This window comes from Siniperca chuatsi, linkage group LG15 (genome assembly GCF_020085105.1).
Source record: "Siniperca chuatsi isolate FFG_IHB_CAS linkage group LG15, ASM2008510v1, whole genome shotgun sequence".
Classification (NCBI taxonomy): Eukaryota; Metazoa; Chordata; class Actinopteri; order Centrarchiformes; family Sinipercidae; genus Siniperca; species Siniperca chuatsi.
Window position 1 is genome coordinate 12,208,781 of NC_058056.1, and position 24,774 is coordinate 12,233,554.

At 40.8% G+C, this 24,774-nt stretch overlaps 3 protein-coding genes across 11 annotated transcripts in view; 1 reads left to right on the forward strand and 2 right to left on the reverse strand.

Annotated features, from left to right (window-relative positions):
* Nucleotides 1–16,286, forward strand: part of dnajc17 (DnaJ (Hsp40) homolog, subfamily C, member 17) — a 33,890-nt gene extending 17,604 nt beyond the window's left edge. For all 4 annotated transcript variants that reach the window (XM_044165560.1, XM_044165558.1, XM_044165561.1 and 1 more), the window contains one exon: nucleotides 15,403–16,286. In XM_044165560.1, the coding sequence (XP_044021495.1) occupies nucleotides 15,403–15,528 (126 nt within the window). In that variant the 3' untranslated portion in view covers nucleotides 15,529–16,286. The remainder of the gene's footprint in view (nucleotides 1–15,402) is intronic.
* LOC122861358 (cdc42 effector protein 3) lies at nucleotides 661–6,022 on the reverse strand. 6 transcript variants are annotated; one of them, XM_044165574.1, is made up of 2 exons: nucleotides 5,849–6,022; nucleotides 661–3,975 (listed from the first exon to the last, which is right to left on the reverse strand). In XM_044165574.1, exon 2 carries the CDS (start codon nucleotides 3,963–3,965, stop codon nucleotides 3,342–3,344), a length of 624 nt encoding a protein of 207 aa, XP_044021509.1. In that variant the 5' UTR covers nucleotides 3,966–3,975; nucleotides 5,849–6,022; the 3' UTR covers nucleotides 661–3,341. The 6 variants fall into 6 exon arrangements, with proteins under 6 accessions (XP_044021509.1, XP_044021508.1, XP_044021506.1 ...); XM_044165573.1 differs by having other exon boundaries at nucleotides 5,827–6,022; XM_044165571.1 differs by having other exon boundaries at nucleotides 5,565–6,022.
* Nucleotides 16,287–18,973: 2,687 nt separating the features above from the next.
* gchfr (GTP cyclohydrolase I feedback regulator) lies at nucleotides 18,974–21,066 on the reverse strand. Its single transcript, XM_044165576.1, has 3 exons — nucleotides 20,895–21,066; nucleotides 20,234–20,328; nucleotides 18,974–19,628 (listed from the first exon to the last, which is right to left on the reverse strand). Exons 1-3 carry the CDS (start codon nucleotides 20,928–20,930, stop codon nucleotides 19,499–19,501), a joined length of 261 nt encoding a protein of 86 aa, XP_044021511.1. The 5' UTR covers nucleotides 20,931–21,066; the 3' UTR covers nucleotides 18,974–19,498.
* Between the last annotated feature and the right edge of the window lie 3,708 nt (nucleotides 21,067–24,774).

A 24,774-nucleotide genomic window follows, 5' to 3' on the forward strand; every position in this document is an offset into this window, starting at 1 on the left:
AGCCATCGCAGGCTTGTCACGACACAAACCAGATGCCGCAGATCAGCTATTTTGGGATTGTTTTTCCAGCCTGCCGGTTTTTTAGTGCATGAAAAGTGCACTCTCACCTAAAATAGCCCCTGGGTCTGGAAGAGATGCACTGTATGTGGCCATGCTGTTGGCATAATCAACCCTGACCTGACCCCCTCTCTGAATGGAGATAACGGAGCTCTAGGAGGGAGACCAGCAGGCCTCTGTATTTTGTTATGATCAGACCCAAAAGCAGGAAATGTTGTTGTTGTTGTTGTTATTATTATTATTATTATTATTATTATTATTATTATTATTATTTATTACGGTGTGGTCAGAATTTCAAAATTATTGTTACGCCCAGTTCATCATGCATGTCATGAGAGGGGATAGCTGTCGTGGACTGGCTTGGCCCTAACCGTCTATAGCTTGATAATATGTTCTGACACGATACAGACAGCATAAACAATATCAGTTTCATAAAATCCCCTGTTGTGTGTGTGTGTGTGTGTGAACCCATGTTAAACCATGCAGCATACTTCAGCAGCATCAGGTTGTACCGGGAGATGCAATGACAGTAGAAGGACACATCTCTTATTTGCCAAAACAATATGTTTAGTTTTTTAGTTAGTACCTGACAAAATAAATAACTCTCTTTAGTACTCTTTATTGAGATGACAGGGTATTTTTTGGTATTGTATGACAGCAAGTTTAGATTTTTAGAGGGAGAGAAGTGGTACCAGATGTGATTGGGATACTTCACAGCTCAGCCAGTTTATGCAGCACAGACAAGATAATTTGTCTCCAATTACAGGCTCTTTCTTCTCACATCAGTCATGTGGCTGAACACTTGTTGAGCTAAAGTTTATGTGATTCTTCACACTGAGAGCTCTTGTGCAGACGTCACAGTCATAGCAGCCAAGGACTCCAAAGACAGCAAATGTTAATTATTGAAGGTTGTAATGAATAAGGATGGGTTTTCATAAAATGTGTCAGTGGTTTTCTTTATCAATTCTTGCTGAAGTACATGAAATACCAAAATTTGTTGGTATTTGTTTTTTTAATATTGGTTTTATAGGTTCAAGTTTTTTACCCTTACTTCATAGCTCAATAATTTGTTTCCACAGTGTCTGGTCTGTCTGACATTGCACAATTCTTCTTTCTCTTCTGAATGCGTGGGGCTGTGATGGTTAAGGGTCATTGTAGCAGACAGGGGTGTATAAAGTCTGTGTAACTGAATAGCTATTTCTCCTCCTTATCTGGAAAAAGTAGCCTGTTTAGAAAAGAGAAATTGCTGGCACACCCTGGTTAACTATTGAATGTTACCTCCTACTATCTTTGTCATACAGGTGTGCTTCAGAGCAGGCCATGCCTACCAGCTCAGCCGTTGCTTCAAACTCCAGTTTACTGTAATACAGTATTTGCGACTCTACATGAAATCCTGCTTGACATGCCTGCCTAATTTAGGCTTGTGTGTCTCTCCATCTTGAAATAATAGTGTGCTGCTTGTTGTGTTGGATAATCCAAGGCTATAATTTCTCTAGAAGCTGTTAGGTATCAGTGACAGACAAGGCTTATTGCCTCCACAGTGGCTGCTGACAGTTAAAAAGCCAAATAAATGTCTGTCCATCAGGGTGTGTAAACAATACTCATACGAGCTCTCTTAAAATGTTGACACAAGCAGTTCTATCCTCAAAACCACCAATCATGGAATTTGAAAGACATTTTTCTTTACTTCTCCAAAAAACAAAACAGTACATTTTTCGATGCAAAAAATGTTTCACAATGTGTTATTGTCATAACAAACACAAGAAAAAGGCGCAGTGATATCCAGTTTAAAATGGGAGAAGCCAAAACAGATATACAGTACCCACAAGCATAGCTGTTTCTGTTTGGACATACATAGAATTCTAAATCTATTGCTAGAAGCGGGACACTTGTGGTTAGTTTTTTTTTTTTGCAGCGTGACCCGTGGGGAACTTAGGAATTTGACTGGTTCTAGGTTTGCCCCACAGCCTTTCTTGGCAACCCCCCACTAAGGCACAAACTGAGGCTCTGTCCTGACTCTCTCCTCTCTAGACCTGAGGAAAGTGGACCTCGCTTGTCTGCACAAATCTCAGTTTGACCATGCGTGCTTACATGTACATGTACATGCATGTGTGCCAGTGTATGTGAGACGCAAGCATGTACTTTTCGCGTGTCGGGGTTCTATTTTGTCAGAAGGTAGTGTTTAAACCCTCATCAGGACTTTTGCTGCAGTAATGGATGTCTCTGGTCCTCCTCCCTCGACACCCCCTGCATATGTGGAAGTATCACGTTACCCTTTACCACTTTACTTCTCGTGCGCCATTCACTAGAGCATCAGACTCTAATTTGCAGCTAAGAAAACAGCCTACTCTTGCTTTTCTTTTTTCTTTTTTTTCCTTCTGAGGTCTTGGACCTGTGGCCTGGCTTAGTCTGCAGCCCATCTTGCCACTACTGGCTGGCTTTTATTGGAAGCAGAGCTAAGTGTTTGTTTTCACTGCATTGTTGGGAATGAGAGATGGGGGGTACCTTGGTCTACCTTTGAGTGGGGCCCCTGGGATGCGTGCAGAGGAAAAATTGCCCTCTGCACACAATAGATTGGCAAGCACGCCAAGAGCCAAGACATCACAGCTCAAGGACCTTGGATTCCAGCCACAGCTTTTCTTTTCTTAAACACAACACTTCTAAGTCTTAACAGCCGTCTTCAGTGCTGTGCTGTATAGTTTGGGGGATTACAATAGCAAAGGAGGAAAGTAAAAGAAGGTGAAAATGTCTAGCTTGGAGTTTGACATCCGACAGAGTTCAATTATTAACTTAACTTGTATGTACGTCTGGAAGGGGTGAATCTAAGGAGAACATTCATTTTGTGTAGTTGTCTTTTTTTAGTTTAACCTTTCAAACATGATTATGTTTACTTTTTAACAAATGCTGTGGACTACAGTGTGCTACAGACACAATATCTGGTGCTCTATAAAAGAGTAAGCTGATTTTGCTGTGATGTCTGATTCAAAATGTAACATGTTATACTGAAATACTGAAAAAAGGCAGAATGTTTGATCTTGTATATCAGTCTTTTCAGTGTAGTAGTTTACCGCCATTAAAATTTAGGTGCGGCAAGTTCTCTCCAAAGGTTGGTTGTCACTACTTTGTACCCAGGCATCATAAAATCAGACATCTCCAGTTTATTTGAACAATCACCATCACATTGGTTTCTCTGTAAAATCAGAAGTTTGTCTCACAGTTTGATCTCTTCTCCATATTCCAGACTTTTAGTAAAGCCTTCCTGCAACGTTTGGCTACTGCCTTATCTAGTTGTGAAGTTTGTCCATCACCTGGAGAACATCATTCAGGATTGAAGGGCCCAGGTCGAGGCTAAAGGAAAAGCCACTGTCCTCATCCTTTTGCTGTCCAGCTATTTTGTGACAGGTGTCTGTGGAGTCTCCATCCTTGTCTGAACTCAGGCTGCCCTGTCTAGGGCTGTGAGTCTGACTGGAAGCAACATTATTCCCTCTTTGGTACCCATCCTCCTTTTCCATCTCTCCATCTCCTTCCTCACTGTCCAGAAGTGGCAAAGAGTGGCATTTCTGTCTCTTCTGGGACGCGTTGTGCTGGTGGCCTACATGCCAGTCAGGGCTCTCTGAACCCTTGGCCTCATCTAGGTTCAGACGCGGGGGCTTGGGTGGTGGAGAGCAGGCCAGGAAGAGATTGTGCTCGCTCTGGGAGCTTTGTAGAAGCAGATTGTGGCCCATTTTTAAGAAGGACAGGTCTCCGAAGCTGTCTGTATGGGCATCGTTGCCAATATGTGAGATGTGGCGAAAATCAGCCAGTGGTAGGCTAATCATGTTGACAGACAACACCTCCCTGCGCTTGGAGCTCCTGCCGGGCCAACGACCAGAGGATGGTTTTCTGTACAGTGACGTTCTAAGTGGCATCTCGGCAGATCTGGTTGAGATAAAATTAAATGTTTTTATATCTCCTTTCTATATATCCTCAAAAGTCTTTGTATCCTTTTTGTATTTCCTTCTTTGTTTGACAGTGAATCCTTAGGAAGTGGTGAAGCTTAAAAGCATAATGCCATCTGCAGTAAAACACACAAAAAGAGAAATTATAATTTAACAAATGGAAATCTGATCCAAGTTTCCTGTGAAGGTATCAACACTAAATTATAAATCTGTTTTGGATAATTCAAGTTTCTCCTTTCATCTTGCTAGAATATGTAGCAGGTCTGTGCTTGTGCTTGTCATGTAATTCAGCGCCAGATGTAAGTATTGGACCATATTATTCGGCTTGATGGGAATCGGCAGCCATTGTTTAGAGATTGCACCTGCTCCACTTGATTTGAATTGAATGAAATTCAGCAGTATTTGGCAGCGGAGGGGTGTTCCAACAATGCTTTGAAGCTTTCATTTCTAAATATTTACTTTTCAAATCCCTGTTTTGTCCTGTTTAAATGCAGGTGTGGTCTGCTGCCTGTCATCTAAAGGAAGTCTATTAGCCTACTTAAGATTTCCAGTAACAAAAGCAACAAAAAGGCAGATTCCCAAATGGGTTTACCGTAACTTCTGTCAGAAATCATGATGATAACTTCACTTTGGAACACATGTTTATGATTTTGTGAAAAATACAAATAGCTGGGATGCAGTCAGTTTATTTTGCTGTGACATGAGAGTTATGCAGTGATTCTGGATGTGGAAGTTCATAAAATGAAATATTGTTATTCCATAAATAACATCACACTGTAGGCATTGCATTTCAAAGTAAGCTATCCGTTTTGTAATGTAGTTGTGGGATTTTATATTATATTAAAATTTCACTTCCACCAGCAAAAGGTAAAAGGAAACCTCTTGGTCAAAATAAAACATCTTGGTCAAAATAAAACAGTACAATAACACTTAAAATGTAAGTCAAACTGTGTCGAAAAAAGAAAACCACTTTGCGTTCCGTGACCTGTAATCATTTTATTGAGTAAAACAGAACTCAGTTCATCAACGCTGGCATGTTGATTAGATAATCAGCTCAGTGTCTGTGATTTTATGGTCTTCCAAACAGCTTTGCCCACATTAGATCTGTGTTCGTGACTTAAAACACTCACACTGTAAATTTGTAAGCCACTACAGCAAACAGGTTTTGTTGGCCTGTAAAGGTTTTACCGGCACTTTAGTAGCAGCGGGAGATTGGAGAGTGCGGACACATCAGCATTCCTTTCCAAACATGTCAGTTTGACCAAGGAGGAGTCTTAGGATTTCAGCCATGAGTATCATGTTCAGGAAACACTTCATGGCCAAGTAAAAATTAAAGAAACCCATTAAAACAGATTGGCCAAGAAACTTTTTAAAAATGATCTTCCTGAATGCTGCCATAAATGGTCTGTCTTTGAGAGAGATGAGGAATCTGTCTGGTGAAGACTTTAACCACGAGATAAAAGTAATTGATTTCAAGATTTTTCTTTCTATGCAGTTGTTTGTCTAGAAGGATAAAACACAATAGAATAGATAAAGATTAATTTGTTTAAGTTTAATTTAAGTTCTTACCTGTCTTGCTGAGCAAATACAGAATATTTGAATCCCACACATACACACACGTCTCTGTCAGGAAACTAGGCAGCGTCTACCTGCGCACCCTGACAATCTCTTCCTTGACATGATGGGGCTTGTTCAACTGTTACAGAGAATACTTCATTGTACCGCCTTGAGACAGACAAACTGACAACCAAGTCAGTTACAATGGTATTTCCCCCACTAATACAACCAAGTCAACTTTTACATTAAACTGCCAAACCAGTATCTCTTCTACCTTTGTCTATGCTGCTGCTTACGTGAGTGTCCTTGGACATTTGATCCTTCTTTTTTTTTTTTGCTAATCCTTCCCAGTGTTAACTCCCTCTTGTATTGCAGAGCTCTCCAGGTGTGTTGCCGGTGAAAGTCTTCTTTGCCTAAGAGATAAGCCAGGTGAGGTCAGAGTACAAGAGCGTTTAGGCACGTAGGTGGAGCCTTTTCTTCGTTCCCCCCCCCCCCTTAGTTTATATTTGCAGTCATCCCCCTTTAGAATGGTTGCCAGCCGTCAGATGATATCATCCTTGTTGCGATGTCAGTTGGCCTTTTTAGTCTTAAGTGTTAAACTAAGTCCTGCTGGTTGGCTGGCTGCACCCATTACCTGCGCGAGAGTAGGTGCAAACCAGAAGCTGCTGATTTCATTCTTGTGATATTGAGACAGACCGAAATGTGGGATAAACTACGGCGCACAACTCATTTCAAGAGCTGAATGGTCTGAATGTGTTTGAGAGAGGGGAAGAGTGAGAGAGGTTGAGTTTGAATAGGTTAGTGAGTGTACAACAGGTTGTGTGTGTGTGTGTGTGTGTGTGTGTTGTTTCATAGCTTATGTGCTTGTATCTAAAAGGAAGTCGTAGTCAGTGAGCAAAGAGGTCAGTCACCCAGAGGAGGGGGTTAACTGATCTCTAATCTCCATGTCATTGTCCCTCTGCTCTAGTGATTTCCTGATTTCCTGCTTACTGTTGGCTTGTCTAAAGCCCCGGAGTCCAGCCCACTCCACAGGCCCTTCTGCCTGACTGGAGGCCTATAGCTTCCCCATATCGTACTCAGACATGTATGTACAGGCACGCTGGGTTGCACAAGAGAGATAACTTGTTGCATTGCCAATTCTCACGCCCCCAGCTTGCCTTTGCCTTTGGAATGCTATAGCAATACAATAATGAAAATTGTGACAGCAAACTTTTTTCTGCTGTATGGAATTTGTGTTAAAAATGGCAGGGTTAAAGCATTTTCTTGTGCTCTCACAGGCAGTAATTGTTACTTGTGTTGATCATTCCCTTTTGGTTGTCTTGTGGTCTTTTTTTAAACTATTTAATCTGCTACAACCTGTGTCCTCGTGTTTTAAAGAGAATATATTAAAATCACCAACACGCCATCGTACTCTGATAGAAGTCTTATGATGAACACTGTGTTCCAGCAGAAAGGAGGACGCGGCTGTGGATCCCTTTTGTCCAGAGTCTTAATGTTTCTCCTTGTTCTCTAAATGTAAACATGCAGGGTGTGAAGGAAATGGACAAATGGTATCATTCACTATTCCTCCAGTCCTTTCAAACTGATCCAATAAATAATAGGCGTGCCTCCTGATCCTCTCTTGTTCTCCCACTCTGCGCTCCAGTGCCAGAACAGTCTGCAAGACCAGACACAATTACTCACGCAAATGAAATTATCATAACATTTACTCAAGACTGAAACTGAACATTTTTGAACATTTCTCTTCTGAGAAACCCTTTCCTTTCTCCACCTACAACCACAAAACTGTAGACAATCAGAGTGAAGAGCTAGTTATCTGCGGTATTTGGGAATGACCTCACAAGACCTGCTGTCTGACCAAGGTTGGGCTCACTCTGTTAGTAGTGTTGTCATGCTATGTAGCCTCTGGGCTAATGCGTTTAGCCCTAGCTGGATTTCTGTACAAGCATCTTTTCTAAGGCCTGACCATGGCAGTGTGGTGTGATGCAGCTGGGCCTGAAATCTGGGATGCTGCGCGTTTTTGTTGTTACAGGATAAAAAGTGTTTCCAGATATTGCTTTGACTGGCGCTAGAAGTCCAAACTGAGGCTTTGGTGGATATTCTTCTGGCCCTTTGTTGTGTGTTCTCCAGCTTCCGCTGTATCAAGGCCCTTAGACAGCCAGCATTTAGACTAGCTTTGCAGCAAGAATTGTCTGATTCTTTTATATGAAAAACATTTTTCGATGACAACAAACATAGACATAAACATAACAATTCAGCTTGTAGTACATCCATGAATTACCCAGAGTATGAACAGCATGGGACTAGAAAGTCAATTGCTTGCTTGAAAATGGACAGTCCACTACTCTATCTGTATATGTCTCTAAAACTGTTTATAGTAGCTACTCTTTGTAATGTTCTTTCATCAATTCTGGTGAGAACATCCAAGTTAGCACTTGTCATCATCCGGACCATTGTCGTCACTGTTTGTTATGACTCAATTATGAGCTTTTTGAAGGCGCTCCAACAGAAACTTGGCAGTCTGGCTGCTAAGAGGAAATGCAGACACTCCGTTGCATGACTGCCACATGACAAATTTCTGACACCAGTCAAAGTCCAGGTGTTATGTTATTTAATACCAACTGCAGACTCCTTAACACATGACAAAGCTCACAAAGCCTCAAATCAACAAAGTAAGGTCACGTCAGGTCCATCACAGTAAGGAGGTGAATAGGATGGATAATTAATGGACGGATACAACAGACATTTCTGATGAAGTAATGTATATTGATGCAAAATACTATAACAGTAACAGTAAACATAATATAAAACAGTTTAATTATTTACGTTAGGTTTTAGACAAAAATATGTTGTGATGCCTGTTTTTTGCCTTCTAGCACCATCCTACATTGTTAACCATTTACAAATGAGCTGAGGACTTTGTTCTACAACACTTAAAGCAAGAACTCACAGCATCTGTTTATCTGTCAGAGATATATTTTTTTAGGGTCATTCTAGTGGGCTATGGGTGTAAAATTCATACTATGGAGCTTTAATGTCCTGCGTTTGAATCTGGCCCCCCTCTCCTGTAATTCTCAACTGTCATCTGTCCAATAAAGGCAAAATTCCCCCCTCCAGAAAATGTTATATACACTACCACTCAAAAGTTTGGAGTCCCCTGCCACAAAAGCTTGATTCGGTACAAAATCATGCAGCATCCCAGATTTCAGGCTGAGAGGAATACTCTATGTTTTTGAAAGGTCTTTCATGCTTTTAGGTTGTAGAAAGTCCTCTTTACAAATAGATGTTATTTTGTATGAAGGGTTTGCAAAAAAGTAATGTTTTGTACATGGAGAACAAAACGCTGTACAATGGTTTAACCAGACTGACAACTGAAAAGGCAGAAAGAGGCAAAGATACCTCTGAACAACAGATAAATAAGAATATAAGAAATCAGTAATTGGGAAAAGAAATTGGAAGATGGGCAGATTTAAATAGGAACAGGTTCCTGTTTCAATGTCAAGTGCACAATAATGCCTATAACAAGCTGGAATTAACAGGCGTGTAACTTTAGCAAGGCTATTCTTAAAACTTCAAAATAGAAATAGTAGGTTAGTCTAGGGTTAGCACTACTGGAATTGGATCACAGAATAGCGGCTGAACATACTATGGACTGACAAATCACAGTTTAAACCTGTTCAGTCTAACCACTGAGTAGACTGCAGAGGGCCCAAAGAAAAATGGCTTCCCAAAATATTTAGAGCCCAATTGCAAGCACAGTTGTGGTTCAAAAATGATCTAGGGTCACTTACGCTTTTCTGGACAGGAAAACAAATTCAAAATCTAAGAGTATTTTGGGGAAAAAAATTGTTAAAACAGTATTCTCCTCTGTCATGCAACACTGTGGAGACATCGACCAAATAGAAGTTTTAATCATTTATTTATTCTAAAACTCTTTCAAATCTAAATAAGACAGTTGGTGTATAATTATGCTGTTTTTTTCTGTTAAAATAGCCATTATTGAAGGAAAGAAGAAACACATCAATATATCAGGTGACTCCAAACTTTGGGTGGTAGTGTAATTGGTAATTTTGTGCTATTATACAGAGAAATCTTGTACTTGTTTTGATCTCTTTGTTGCGCCCACAGACTTATAAAATGTTTAGAGATCTCCATTTCATTTTTGCTGGATTGCGTTAAAAAAAGTTTAATGTACATATGCATAACTCATAATAACATACAATTTTTTTCCCAGTGAATGTGGGTGGTCAGTATAGGCTGGGAATGTACTGCTGTGTCTCCTGGTATTGAATCATTAGTCATTATAAAATCATGGTTGGGACATCTAGATTGTTTTGAAGACTGGAGATACAATTTAAACAGTGTTTATTCTTCACATTAAATAGATAAGGAAATGTTAATGTGGGAACACATATGTACAAACACAGAGTGAACAAACATTAAAAAAAAAAAAGTAAAAAAAAAAATAGTTTGGAACCTTGATTTTCATTTTTGTCTCCCCTCACAATGCCTGAGCTCTTTTTGGTTCAGACTGCATTCATGGCCCCTTTTGTTTTAATGGGAAATCTGTTGCAATCAGAGGGCTTTTCCTGGAAGGCCAGGATGTGAAAGACATAATTTTGCTTTTACAACGATGTATTGTTGGATATTAAAGAGGCCAAACCCCCCACATCTCCCTGTTCTAGGATCCCTGAGCTCATCCATCATAAAGAGAAATGCCAGGGCACCAGGAGTTCAGGTCTTTTACTGCCATTTCTCGCTTCACTGTTTATTTCCTTTCCTTTTCCTATAACTTAACAGTTTCCAAAGGCACTCTTCGTCCAACAGGCTTCTATTCTATCCAATCCTGTGACTGCGTACAACCACATGCGTACACGTCCACACATACACACACCTACTTAGTTCATGGCACCTCACATCCACTGATGCCTTTTTCCCCCTTCCCTTCACCTTTGAATGTTACTGGCTGAAGTCACGCAACTACCACTACCTGCACACAGTGTTCATTCAGGCACTGTACTACCTTTGCACCATAATGTCAAAGATCTGTAATTTTTATTTTATTGACAAGCTTTAGAAATCAGCTTTGTGTTTTATCTTACGTTTTTGTCACTGCTGTAAAGGACTATCTGACTTTGATTTGAGAAAATAGGGCAATATGAAGCGTCTCTTTTTTTCTGTTCCAGCTCGACTTTGTGATTTAGATTTTTAAAATAACTGTATTTAACATACAGTGAATGTCTTTCCCAGTGTAATTTCAAGCGTGTCTGTAAATTCTGCAGCTTGCATATAGAATAATTGTCACAGTCAATGATCTGTAGATTTGTTCATGAAGACTACATCTGTAGAGCTTTTGCTGTTCAGACACATGGCTTTTGCTATCAAATGAAAGGAGGTCTTGTCTTGGAGTTCCATTCAAAAACCAGATGTTCACAGGCATGGAAAGGGTTAAATACAGGAAGTCGATTTGGGCCTAAATCTCTATGTAGTGTTTGTTCTTCACTAACAAAAACAGTATAATAGACCAGACCTTTGGGGCTTTATGTCTGCTGTGTCTCATAATGAATGATGATTAATCCTCTACCATTGACGAAGCTTGAGTTTTGTCTGCAGAAGAATTTCCCCTTGGCTCCAGTGTTGCATGTGTAGTACCCCTGCCCGCTGCCTGTTTGTTTGAGTTAGCAGTAGTGCTCGGGCACACACACACACACACACACACACACACACACACACACACACACACACACACACACACACACACACACAAATTAATTCTAAATAAGTGTTCGCCTCTCATAAATCACCTACTCCATAGCTCAGTGACACACACACACATTTAGAAACGTGCACTATGCCACCACACACACTCCAGATAAATAGTTCCTTGATTAACTTCGCCAGAGTGCATTAGAGGCAGAAATGTTAGCCTGGACCACAGAGCAGGCTTGTTAAGAAAAAGCCACTTCTTCTCTTGGCTGCAAAGAGTATAAAATCACTTCTTGGCTCAGTGACCATCCAGTTAGAGATATCTGATGGCTGATGGTGTTAATAAGTAAATCAAGTTATCGAATACAAATTGGTAACCTCTCAGGCTGCAAGGTTAAGAGACAGTAAGCATGAAATGGCAAATATATCAACTAAAAATCTTTTGTATGTCACTACAGTGTAGTTGAAATAATGCAATCAGCCAAGAGGCGTTGGTCAACCAAATGTTCTGTGAGAGTGCTCAACTTCAAGCTTCTAATGTCCAGTTCAATACTTTGAGCATATGTTGCCTGTTTGTCATATGTTTGTCATATGTTTGTCATATCTCTCTCTCTCTCTCTCTCTCTCTCTCTCTCTCTCTCTCTCTCTCTCTCTCTCTCTCTCTCTCTCTCTCTGTGTGTGTGTGTTTCTCCTTTTGTAGTCATTTACATTCAGGCCCAGTAAGAAGCAACACTACAATTAACTATTTAACACATTTTAAGGGACAGAGTCAAAAGCACTGTCACTGACAGTGCATAACAAAATAATCATGATCTCTGTACTATCTGATTTTGATTTGTTAAGAGACCAAGTAAAGAAAAAGGAAATGAGCCTAAAGGCAAAATAGTCTTGCTTTTGTTCTTGCTGTGTGTCTCCTCTTTCTGGGTGGCAATGAAGTTGTGTGGTTTCCCGTTTAGCTGCATCAATGGATCTACAGTGGATCTGTAAATCTACAGTGTGTGTACAGATGGGCAACAAATTAATGAGTAGAGAAACGTAACGAATGGAGATGCTTCCATACAGAGCACGAATGGTTTGAGGAGTATGAAAATAATGCGAATAAAATGCTATGGCCTTAACAGTCAACATTTTTGACCGATGTGTTAGACACGTCTTCATCATCAAAACAAAATGACGTGAATATTTTTTAGAAGAGTAGTGGTCTTCCCTCCAGTAGACGTCCAGAGACTAGTGCTTGTGTTCAAACCCTTTTTAAAGTAAGAAACCCCCTCTTTAGCTTGTGATAATTTGCTGGAAAATGGTCTTTTCTGTTAAATTTTTTAGACAGTGGCATTCTCATCTTATAGTCTAGTCCATACTCTTCCTTCTCTATTGCATATAAACACGCTTATTTCCTCACATACTCATTCACTCGTGCTCACATGCTTACATACTCACACACATCTCACTCAAACACACATGAAGGAATGGTGTAATGTGCAGCTGATCTGACAACTTGTGCTGGGGGAACACAGTGGCCACCTGCGCTGCAAGATGCCTCCTGCTGTGAGTGTGTGCGTGTTACGCTGTCTGACTCACAGCACTGGTGGTATTCATGATGTCATTACTGGCCTGGAGTCAGGCTAGGGTGTGCTGTTTGGAGGCCTAGCCATGTGCTGATGTCACATAGCTAATCCTCAGCTCGTTTGTGTGTGTGTGTGTGTGTGTGTGTGTGTGTGTGTGTGTCTGTGCGTTTTACTACCATCCTGCCTCTGCGGTGGCCTTGTGCCCTCCTCTATTGGCTTTGTACAGGGGGCCCATTGTTTGTGTTCTGTGGTTTCCTACTCACCCTGGGCCCCAGTGTTACTGCAACACACACGCACACACACATGCATACGTATACAACCAAGTGTTTAGTTACAGAGTGATGCACTGGCTAAACATGTACATTGTAAGTTTACACCCGAGGCAAGGAAACATCCCTCATTCTGAGAAGAAATGCGTCACACTGCCCATAAAGCACCTGTTAATGCTCAAAGTTCTCCTACATCATTAGCCTGGTACAGTCCACCCGTGACCACACCGGGTAGAGAATAGGTGAGACCAATTCTGGCTTGAAATTTTTCAGGTGCACTTAAGTGTAGTGGCCAGTAGAGAGCAGCGCCGAGTCTAGATATATTTGATGAAGAAGAGGGAGTATTTTCAGCAGCTTCCTTGTGTACTTGCTTGTGTTTTGTTTAATTTGAAGATGTAAGAGTTGTTTATTTACCTAATGGCGTTCGCGTGATATTTCAGAGTTACGTGTCAGACAAGAGCTTGAGCTCACATTACTGGAATGATAATAGCAGCTTTCCTCAATCCAGGGGCAGGGTGGAGAGAGAGAGGGGGTGACTTCCCCTCACCGACCCTCGCCTCTATTCTTCCTCCATACTTACCCTCTTTCTCTCAGCACATGGATGCTGGAGTCCTTGTGATGTTTTCCAGATGCCTTAGCTCAGCGAGCGCATTGACAAAAACCTACCTCTCCTCTTCCAATCGCTCTCACTCGCTCTCTCCCAGTCTTTCATGCACACACTCACTCGCTCTCCCCTGCAGCTCACTGTCTTGTTAAAGAGACACTTCTTGGCCCAGCAGACTTCCTGGATATAATCCTTTAAAACAATGGGTTACTCTGTGGACACATGGCCTCCCTCCCTTTCAAAATAGGATGATGGTCTGTGTGTGTGTGTGTGTGTGTGTGTGTGTGTGTGTGTGTGTGTGTGTGTGTGTGTGTGTGTGTTATATACATATATGCACATATAAGCATCACCCTAAGTGCATATTTTAAAAAGTATCTCCTTTCTTCTTTAGAGTCCCTCTTCTTGTGCCTGGATGTGTGTGCTGGCCTGTGTGTGGCATTTGTGACCGCACAGATTGTAACCTGTTTGTTTGTGTGTTTGTGTGTATGTGTGTGTGTGTGTGTGTGTGTGTGTGTGTGTGTGTGTGAGGCCTGTGTTCTACCCTGCTTGATTAGCCATTAGCCAGCGACTGCCAGGCCTAATCCCAGCCCTCATTTTGGGGTTTAATGACCTCAGGCAGCGGAATTACCCTGTCACAGTTGCTCTGCGGGCAGCTGTCTCATGCATGTGCACTGTGCCGTCATACTGATGGCAACTGAGATGAGAGCGTCCGTCCGAGTCCGCCTCTCCTCCGCTCTGCACCCATAGACCCGGTCGTGAAAGCAAACAGAGTGGACAGTGACAGTGGTGTCATTTGCTCCGTGTGCTGCCCTGATATAAAATACAGACATGTTTGACTTTTCTATGACTCCCTGCCAGTGTAATGGCTCATTAGAAATTTTCCTTGAATATTGATTTAAAGGGCCACACACAGTGATTAGTTTACTTGTGGGGAGTACTACACGTCCTGTGAACACAGTTGATGTGATGTCATCAGGGTTTTCTGGGCTTGGGCTTGGAGACTACAAATTTATAACAGAAGGCCTGCCTGCAACAAACTGAAGGTGTGGAGTCTGAAAGACATTTAGCAGGCTCAGAGTGAATAATTAAAGGGTGCTAGTGGTTGCATTATGGGAAATGTGGGATACAGGGGGATTTGGATATCTCTAAGTCGGGATATCTCTGCCTCTGTTGCTTAGATTTTGACTATTATTTTTTGAATCTGTCACTTGTGAGTCCCTAAACTTTATGGAAGTGCAATGCTAAATTGATGGAGTATGCTTTCAAGAAAAAACTGATATTGATTGATTTTTTTATTTTTTTTTGGTCCATAAAATGTCAGAAAATAGTGACAAAAGCCAATCACAATGTCCCGTAAACCCAAAATGAAGTCTTCAGTTGGTTGTTTTGTCTGACCAACACTCCAAAACCCAAACTTATTCAGTTTGCAATGATATAAAACATCCATTAATCTATCTCGACTTATCTATTAATCAACTATAATCTTTTTGTTTGTAAATCTTTAAAAAATGTAATGAATTCTTGGGCTCAAATACACACATTACAGTCTGATTTTATGTGTATTAAACACAGAAATTACACAGATTGGGCCTAAAAGTTATAATATGTGCTTTCAGATCATATGTGGTCTTTGTAACATTTTCATTTTCATTTTCATGTTCTAATCATACCATGTTTGACATTGTATGTATATCTCTCTCCTGCAGGGCTCCCTGACAAATGAGCGCGACTATGAGAGCGTGGTGATGATGAGGATGAGGCAGGCTGCTGAGCGACAGAGACTCATAGAACAAATGCAGAGAGACGATGATGGGGACGGTGCCAGGCCATAGCACAGCAGGACCCAGCCCGGTACCAGCCTGCAACTGTTAATGAATGAACCTGTTTCAGGCTTTAGTTTCATAAAGCCTCTTAAGTGTTTTGTTATAATTTTTTGTATGTAATACACTGTGGGGCAAAATAAATCTTTTTAATAACTAAAAATATAGTTTTTTTCCCCCCAAATCTGTTATTTTATCAGTGTGTTATGTCTTTTCTTTTAATGAGAACGTAGGATGACTGAGAAAGGTACAGCGTAGAGAAGAAGTGAGGGCTCCTGCAGGATTCAGTGATAAGCTGTGTGGTCCCAGAGGTAGGAGTCTTAATACTCAGGCTGCAGGGATGAATCAGTGCTGCACACTGTCTAGTGTAACCATATTGTATCAATGCATGGATGCCAATGATATTTTGATAACTTATTAGTGATCAATATTTTAATTGCAGATTGATTGCAATTCTGTGTGGATACAAAATTTACTCTGTTAACTTGACCATTTAGTTTGCTGCATTAAACTGAGATTAACAGATATTTAATTTAAATTCTATTAGATAATATTTTCACAGTGTCTTAGTAGTTTTTCGGATGATTTGTGGGATGTAATTTGCAGTCATAAAAAGAATAAATTGCAATATATCTTAACACAATACAATGTATCACAAATAATTCGGAATCTCAAAAATATTGCATCCCGGCTGATGCATCATTATAATATTGTACTATGGTGCCAATACACCAACCCTGAGCACTAATAAATAAGTTGGTCATTCAAGATGTAAGGCATCCGGTGAGTATCTTTCTTCTGTCATTGTGTTATAAAAGAGCCAGAGGAGGTTAGCTGTGACAACTCATTACTTTATTATTGTAGCCAATTCAATGTAATGTAAAAATCATTATTTTCTGTTGTCTGCATACACAATCAGTAACTCTGTGAAACGAGTGTTGCAGCAATCCAAACCGCAGACCGTGCAATGCGACTGCATGGAAATCATTTCTCCCCCATGTTAAACCAGAAATCAGGCCGACATAGGAACACTTGGTAGGCTTTTACAGGAATTCACTTGACGAAAAGTGAACATACTCTGACCTGGGTATTCAATATATCTAAAGCTCTACTCCTGACTGAAGAGGCCTTGCAGACTGCAATTACTATGCAAAGCATTTATTTTACAATACTGTTCAAAATATTGTAGATCAGGGGTTCCCAATCTGTGGGCCAAGAACCTCCAAGGGGTCCCAAGATTAATCTGAGGGGTCAGAAGATTATTAAAGGGATAATAAAGGGGAAAATATTTCTGTTACATAAAATGTTAATTTCTGACTTTTCCCCCAATATTAGTTGTGAAACACTGGATACTACCTCTTCAGTACTCTTAAAAACCCTTCAAATTAAACAATTCAAGAAGGATAAAAACATTATTTGGTTGAAATGCTCATAACTGATGACCACACATAGGCCATAATTTGTGATTAGGGGGTAGCAAGTAGGCATGGCTTAATTTTAAGGAGTCACAAGCCAAAAAGATTGGGAACCCCTGATTAAATTTTAGATCATCAATAACTTATAGAGAAAAGGCCCTTATAGTAATTAAAAATTGTCACATGCAACATTTTTTTTTAACTTTCTACAAATAGTTTTACTTAAAGGAATAGTTTGACATTTTGGGAAATAAGCTTATTCACTTTCTTGCTGAGAGTTAAATGACAAGATCGATACCACTCTCTTGTCTGTCCATTCAATAGGAAGTTGGAGCTAGGATACAGTTAGCTTAGCTTAAAGACTGGAAACACGGGGAAACAGCTAGCTTGGCTCTGTCCAAAGATACGTGTTGGGCTTCAGCTTAAAATTGAATGGACAGATGTGAGTAGAATCGATCTTCTCATCTAACTCTCAGCAAGTAAGCAAAATTCTTTTTTCTTTGTAAAAGCAAAGAACTATTGCTTTAATCACCAACTGAAAGGCATTTGTTTAAGGTGTCCTGAAACAATTTTAACAACTTCTACCATGTGATAACTGCTACACTAAGCATGAACAGTACATCCATTTTTACTTGATATTGCAGGAATGGGTAAAGCCAAGATTTTGCAGCAATGGGGGTGTGCTTGTTTTGGGTCAACCCACCTCATTGTTTCCATTTTATACACGTTACTCCACCCTTAGTCCTGATGGGCATGTCACAGGCCATGGACCAGCTTAAATTGAACAAAAATGCCACTTGCTTCAAAAAACTGTGTTCTGTCCTATGATACTGACCTCAACAACGTTTCTCAAAGTTAAGCTAATATTGTTCTAAGCTGTTTCACAATAGGCTTATGTAACAGATAGGTATTGCTTATTTATGCTCTCTGAAGTGACACGCTACCGCTCTGTGACCCACATTAAGTCAGACATTACAGTGCCAAACTGTTGCGGTCACCCTGAGTTTTGTAACAAGGTCTTCTGCCTGTGAAACATCTATCCAAATAGTCTTATTTTCCGGTCCCTTGGGAGACTATGGCCTAATGGTATGTCTGTATTTGTGGGTCTGTGTGGCGGCGCTTTCTCCTGTCATTGTGTTATTTAGGAGCCACATGGCAGCTTCGCAACATCCGACCCAGTCATCCATCTCTCTGCGAGTCCTGCGCTGCCTCGCCGTGGCTCTGTTACACAATGCCCAGCTGTGGAGCGGAGTGGTGTGGTGGGAGACATCTGCTCCTCTCCTCCTGCAAAATCCCCTCATCACATGGTTTTGTTTATGCGTAGCCTTTTTCATATCACGGCAATGTTAAAAAACAAAACAAAAAAAAACCCAGAAACACACAAACTCTGTCCAAATGACAACAGAGGAAATACAATTACAGGAAACACATTCACCACCAACCCTGCCCTGAACCCACAGTGGCTTGTGCTGCATGCGATGAATGGAAGGATGAGCCTGTTGTATGCTCTATCCTTAATAAGAGCAAAGCATTGGAATTTGCATAATATCTTCTTACGCCCTGTTGTCCTTGTATTGTCTGAGCCAAACCTGTCACATTGGTGTATGCAAACAGTATCTGGAATCTCCATAGTCACAGAAATGGCGAGCACCAGCACCTTTTGATCTTTAGTGCGGAGGTGGAAGCTAATTCATGTGTGAGGCAACAGGACTGGTAAGAGTTTGGCTGTGAGCTGGCTGGCAAAGTTTCTGGTTTGCGGGTTAGTGATCCGGGCTGGCCCCAGACATGTGCTGGCAGACCTGGGGCTGTAATGAAACCACCCAGCGTTTTCTGGCTCTCGCAGGCAGATTCTTGTACTTTAGTGTGCCTGCAGTACTAGCGCCTCATCTTGGGGCGTGCAGCATGCCTGTAAGGTGCCACAGAGCTGCGAGGGCTCACAGTAAGAGTGTGTTTATCATCTTTCATATGTGACGTTTGTTAAGTTTTTGTTTAAAGGATTATCAGAAGGCCATATACATGTGTTCCATTTTGTCTGCGGTGAATCTCATAAGAATTGTTTTCTTTTATTAATACGTACACAAGCAATCCACATCATTACATCATTTAATCATAAGCATATGATATACTTACAAAAACATCCTTACACAGTGCTGTAAACACAAACCTATCTAACATGTTTTATTTACTTGGACAGAAGAGAGCGAGAAGTGGGTGAGGCTTTTTGCACAGGCCGAATTTACAGACATGACTTTAATTAAGTTCTACAGCCAAATGACTTATTAACAGTAAAACTGGCCCTCACTCCCTACACTTGGTCCGCAGTAGTGAATAGCAAACAATATGGGTAAGAGTCTTATAAAATCTCCGGAATGTAGGTCAGTATTCCCCTGAAAGTAGTGACCTGTCACCTATTGAAGGTAATTTGAAACTTTACAACTGGGATCATCTCAATTTAAGTTTAACCAACCAAAGTTTAAAAGTAAGTTGACAGAGTTCTTATCACAATTCATTCATCCTCTTAAAGGCTTATAGAGGCTTTCTGATAACAGTCAACACTCCATGACCGATCACTCCGTCTCCTTGTGGAGGCACCACACCAGCGTCTGTCCCACCCCCGTCATCGTCAATACACGGAAGCCGATCTTCTCCAGCTTGTCCAACACTAGGCGAGGTGGGTCGTCCACATGGTACTCGGAACTAAATGAGCATAAACACAAAGTAACTCTACTTTCCACAGATGTGGGATTTCTCTGTCTTTCAGTAAACTTTGCTTGGAAAGTAGAATGCTGTTAATTGTTCTGGTGCTTGTTCACTTCCTTCCACACCTTGGTTCATTTCCCAGCCGCATTTGAATCAGATTGCCAATGACAACACTTCCCTGATCTGTAGTCCATCAGCTTGAATGGTTTATTCTAAATCTGCAAAGCAGCAGCCTTCCTCAACCACATTGGAGTTTTTTTCCCCCTCCATGTGACCTGATCTCAGCTCTGTCGTCAATATGTACACGCTAACTGCCAAAATGAAAGAAACACCAGTGTTAAGTGTCTAAATATGGAAATATGGCCCGGTGTGAGCACATTTACAGTACACCTGGGAGTCGATTCTGCATGTGTGTGTGGAGTTCTGCATTTGAACGGTTTACTATTTCCTGTTTGTGAGATGGTGGTGGACATTTAAGTCTTGGTGCTTTTATGGATGACGCCCTGAGCCGAACTGTGCCTACAAATCTCCCAGTTACCTGTCACATTTACATTTATGCCCACCCACTACAATAACTGATCATCCCCATTTTCAATACTCACAAATTGTTTCCCAGCATGGTTGTTTTCCTTGCTCCCAGGTAATTCATGACAGCTGGATCAGAATATTCATCTCCCACATTTGTTGGACCATTCTCCTGTAAGAAGTAATTAAGTACATTAATTATACAGCTGATAGTTTGCATAAGATTGATAGAGAAATTATTGCTTTGCTAAAGCAAATATGTTGTCTGTTATTTGTGCAGATCTGGCTGCATATCACTGGCTACACCTGCAGCCCTCTGGCAGGTGCAGATCCTAATCTCTAATAACTGGGCTGCCTAAAAATAGATCATCCAGTATTTAGAGGCTATAGAATTGGGTTGCTCCAGTCGTGCAGAAAACAAAACGAACATGCGCAACAAGAGGCCAACAACTGGGCAACATGTGTTTTTAATTTAGGGCACCATGGCAAAAAAAAAAAAACAACAACAACACAACCATACGCACGCTGCTTGCTCCGTTTGTAGCCTTGATTGTTGGTTGTTTCCAGCATGCAGAATATTACAGGCCACTGCATAACTGCACTCTACAAGTGACGACCTTGACTGATTAGCAGTATGCGCTGTGTTGCTCTGCCAAATAAATAAATCCCTGAATCTCCAACTCGAGCGCGTCTCTTCTAAAGCACGACACGAGTCATTTACAGATGCAGGGTACACACCAGTCGGATCTGCGTACTGATGAACATGTAAGGCATCCCTGCTCCCTTGCGATGGACCGCTTTTCCTCTGGGAATGACTGAGGAGGTTTCTTCACAGACGCGACAGTCCCTTCTCCAACTCCCGCTTCTGCTGACAGCTCTTTCCGGAATGCGGAAACGCCCACCGCGACGGACCAATCACAGCTCTTCTCTCAGCATCTGTCAACAGTGTTGCCTGCTCAGTGCATAAAGTCTTTCTCAACTGATGTGATCAGTAGTTTGTTGACATGAGAAATGTTGGCCAGTGTGCATGTACCAGAGGAAATGTTATTTATGCTTGAGGTTTTATTACCCAGCCTAGTTTTTTTTTCTCCTCAAAATTATACAGCCTCAGTACAGAAGTCCCCTGGAAATTCTCATCATTCTGTGGAAGTGTAGCTATTATGTCTAGTTTTTTCCTCTGTATATATGATAAGTAATTTGTTAAGCAAGACTCATAAGGCCTTAGTTTACAAAATGACATAACAGCCAAATGCATTAAGCATTTTCATTTTATTCCAGACCACATTTTCTTGCTTTGTGCAAAGAAATACACATTTTTGAAGCACTATAATTGTGCTCACTCTGTCCATACGTTCACAATGATTCAGTTTGCATAATACATTTTACAAAAAAGATATTTGTGTGCTTGCATGTATTACATGAACCCACACTGTCTGGAACTCTAATTTCCTCCTCAGAGATTTATTAATTTCCTCCTCAGTGCAACAATAATAATTTTGGATCAGTCTTGTGACTTAGAGGGAAATGAAAGACATAGACCAAAGGCAAACAACAATGATGGGGACTATGATAAAATCAGCAATATGAATGTAATGTCCCACTGATGCCAGAGGAGCTCGACAGACATTCAGTTAGGCTTTGCATGTCATGGTCACTGGGGAGGGTAATTTAAAGCCTGATCGCAGTTTGATATTGTGATCTTAGGCAGACATGAATATCAGCAAACCAGAGCTCATTCAGAAATGGCCTGTACCACAATCAATGTTGAATACATAGTCTTAGATGTTTTTTTCTTTGTTGAGCTTTTATCATATATTGTTGCTACATTTAATACAGCTCTGCATTGTGAGACTGCATGGATACTGTTTGTTTACTGACAAATGTGTCAGCCATAACAGTGTCATTTCCACCTCCTCAAATGATGTAGAGCCTGTAATCTGCAGCCCCTTCATTCAGAGGGACGCAGGTGCTTGGTGAGAATTGCTGAGAAGATTGCCACCTACTGGCTTCCAAGATCATTGTCATCCAGTTTGTGTTGCTTGTCTCTTTGATTTTTCCACAACTTCTTTCACATTGGTCAAAAACTTTCACATACTGTTCTTTTAAAATAATAAAGTCACGTTGCTTTCCCCTTTGGAAAACAGCCGCTTGTTGATTGACAAATTTGTGTTTTGGCATTCAGTAGTCTATGAGATGAATGAGCACTTCCATATGAAACATTCGTGGTGTGAAAAAAGAGAGGGGTGTTCCTGACGAATGTCTCATTTCTTGTGTTTTATCTGTCCCCGTCAACCTGAGACCTACTTCAGGAAAGAAAACAGGAAAGCAGCAGGGTTGTCGCTGAGGCCCCAGAAATAAACCAGAGACCCCCCTCTTACCAAAAGAACACTCTCTCCAAACATGTTCCTACCCCAGCCACTTCCTGGACTCCTGCAGTGTCTTCCTGCACTGGCTCATCTGCTGCTGGTTATTGCATTGCAGGGTCACCTCTTCTGTGACCTGTGGTGACAGTGGAGCTCGTCCCTGGTGGGTCCACAGGAAGCAGTTTGATCTTTTGATGCGGCCTTTGCCTTCACCTTCTCAGCTAAAGTGTGATGGCCTGTTGCAGGAACGTTTCCATCAAATTAACTACTAGTGTCTATAAAGAATCTTCCGCAATTAAAAAGAAAAAAATAAATGGAAATACCATAACAGCTGTTACTCTGGCTCTACTATGCAGAGCCCCTAAAACTTGACAGATACAAAGGAATATCCTCTGCAAATACTGCAGAATTCTTCATATATTATGATATAATTATTGAAATGAAAGCACTAACTAGAGCTGATCCTGCAACTGGTTCAGGAGTGAACATAAAATAAACGTCCCCTTCCTCACATACCCTAGTAACTGTAGAAATCCAAAATTGAAGAAGAAAAGTGAAAAACAGTCAATTATTTAACTGTATTCCACAGAAGACAACCTGTTTAACATGTGGTATTCAAAATAGAAACATAGGAACACAAATCATTCTTAAAAAATAAACTTTATGTCTTGTAATGTCTAATGTCCAGTGCCTCGGACATCCCACACACAACATCGAGCTTTCTATGATAAATATGTCTGACGCATTTACTTGCTGTGAATGTGTGTGGGTGAAGACCTGAACTGGATAGCTGCTAAAACAATCACTTTAAATCACTGAGTGGGGACTGAATAGGAATGAATTATACAGCAGGCAGTGTGTGTATATGATGATTTACTGTAGGTGCACGTTGGAGTGATATTCCAATATTCAGCAGAGAGATTTAAAGTATGGGAGAGCAGAGACAACAGTCAGCTCTCTGATAGATTGAGTGTTAGGGTTACACTCTGTATGGGTTTACATCTGCCTAATTGTGATAAATCACTGTATTGTTGAGCAATGTATTTCTTCGTGAGACTTTTATACTTGTGCGTTTACACTTGTGTGTGTCAGCATCTCCCTAGTTCCCCTCTGAGGAGCTTCACAGTCCCTCCTCTGCAAGGAGATACATCATTGACCTCCTTTCCTTTGCTGTTTTCCAGATTACACCCAGCAGCTTACATAAAGTGTCTCCAAGCTGCAGAGATATTACCCAGCAGCCTTAGCGAGGTTAAATTCTCCTTTCCTCTGTCTTTTTTTTTCACCTTACTTCACCTCTCTCCCTTACTTCTTCATGCTGCGCTCACTGATAGATGATACTGCTGACTTTAGGAATTACACAACACATCATAGCCATACGTACGTCGCTGTGAAACAATTCAAGCGCTGTCACCAGGTTAACATTTTGTTGAGAAACACCAGGATGCGGTTTCAGTGGTTGTGCATACTAGAATGGTTTGTTTAGGGAGACTTTCTCTCAGTGATTAAGAATAATATCATCAGATATTTGGAACGACGCATTCTTACACACTGTGTCTTTTCTCTCATCACTTCAATTTAGGGCTTGATTTTGTGCAAGGAGCATGTCTCCATGAGCTACCACAAATGGAACCCACTGGGCTATTAGTAACAGGAAACAACATGATGTGTAATAAACACAGAGGAACAGAGAGGAGATTTAAGAGGGCTTGAATGTATCAGCTATATAGTTTGTTGGTCTGCATTCCTCATCCTTGTCTGTGTTGCATCCCAGTGAGTTTGACCACAGTAATGTGCATTTAGTAAGACTAGTTATTATTACTTAGATACAGTAATGCTGACTCTGGATGCTTTAGTCAAACAGAGAAAAAAACTTAAAAAACTTAAAAAAAATAGAACAATTATCCTCTTTGCTAAATCTGAATTATCTTGACCTGTGTCATTATAGTTCATCCAGAAAGCTCCGGGAACAGCTGTTCAAGAAAGAAATCCTTTGGGATTTATTAACAAATCAGTGGCTTATGATTGAAAAATCAGGTGCAGCAATACACCATTCACTTTTTTGTTCAGACAAGTGTACAGCCTAACTTTTGCTTTCCCCCAATGATTTAAATGTCAAAACACTCAGAGAGACATTTTTCAAAGTAATCTCCGTTCTTAAGAAATTAGGTAGGCTTTCTAAAAATCTGAACTATCCCTTTTTAAAGACCCCAGCTTGACCACCACTTTTCAGCTCATTCATTAAGTTTTATTTCCTC

Coding starts and splice junctions, on each gene's coding strand:
- LOC122861358 (XM_044165574.1), bottom strand. CDS start 3,965: ATGCCACTTAGAACGTCACTGTACAGAAAACCATCCTCTGGTCGTTGG.
- gchfr (XM_044165576.1), bottom strand. CDS start 20,930: ATGCCTTACATGTTCATCAGTACGCAGATCCGACTG. Junction 20,329..20,894: donor TCAGTACGCAGATCCGACTG/GTGTGTACCCTG, acceptor TACTTCTTACAG/GAGAATGGTCCAACAAATGT. Junction 19,629..20,233: donor ACCATGCTGGGAAACAATTT/GTGAGTATTGAA, acceptor ATGCTCATTTAG/TTCCGAGTACCATGTGGACG.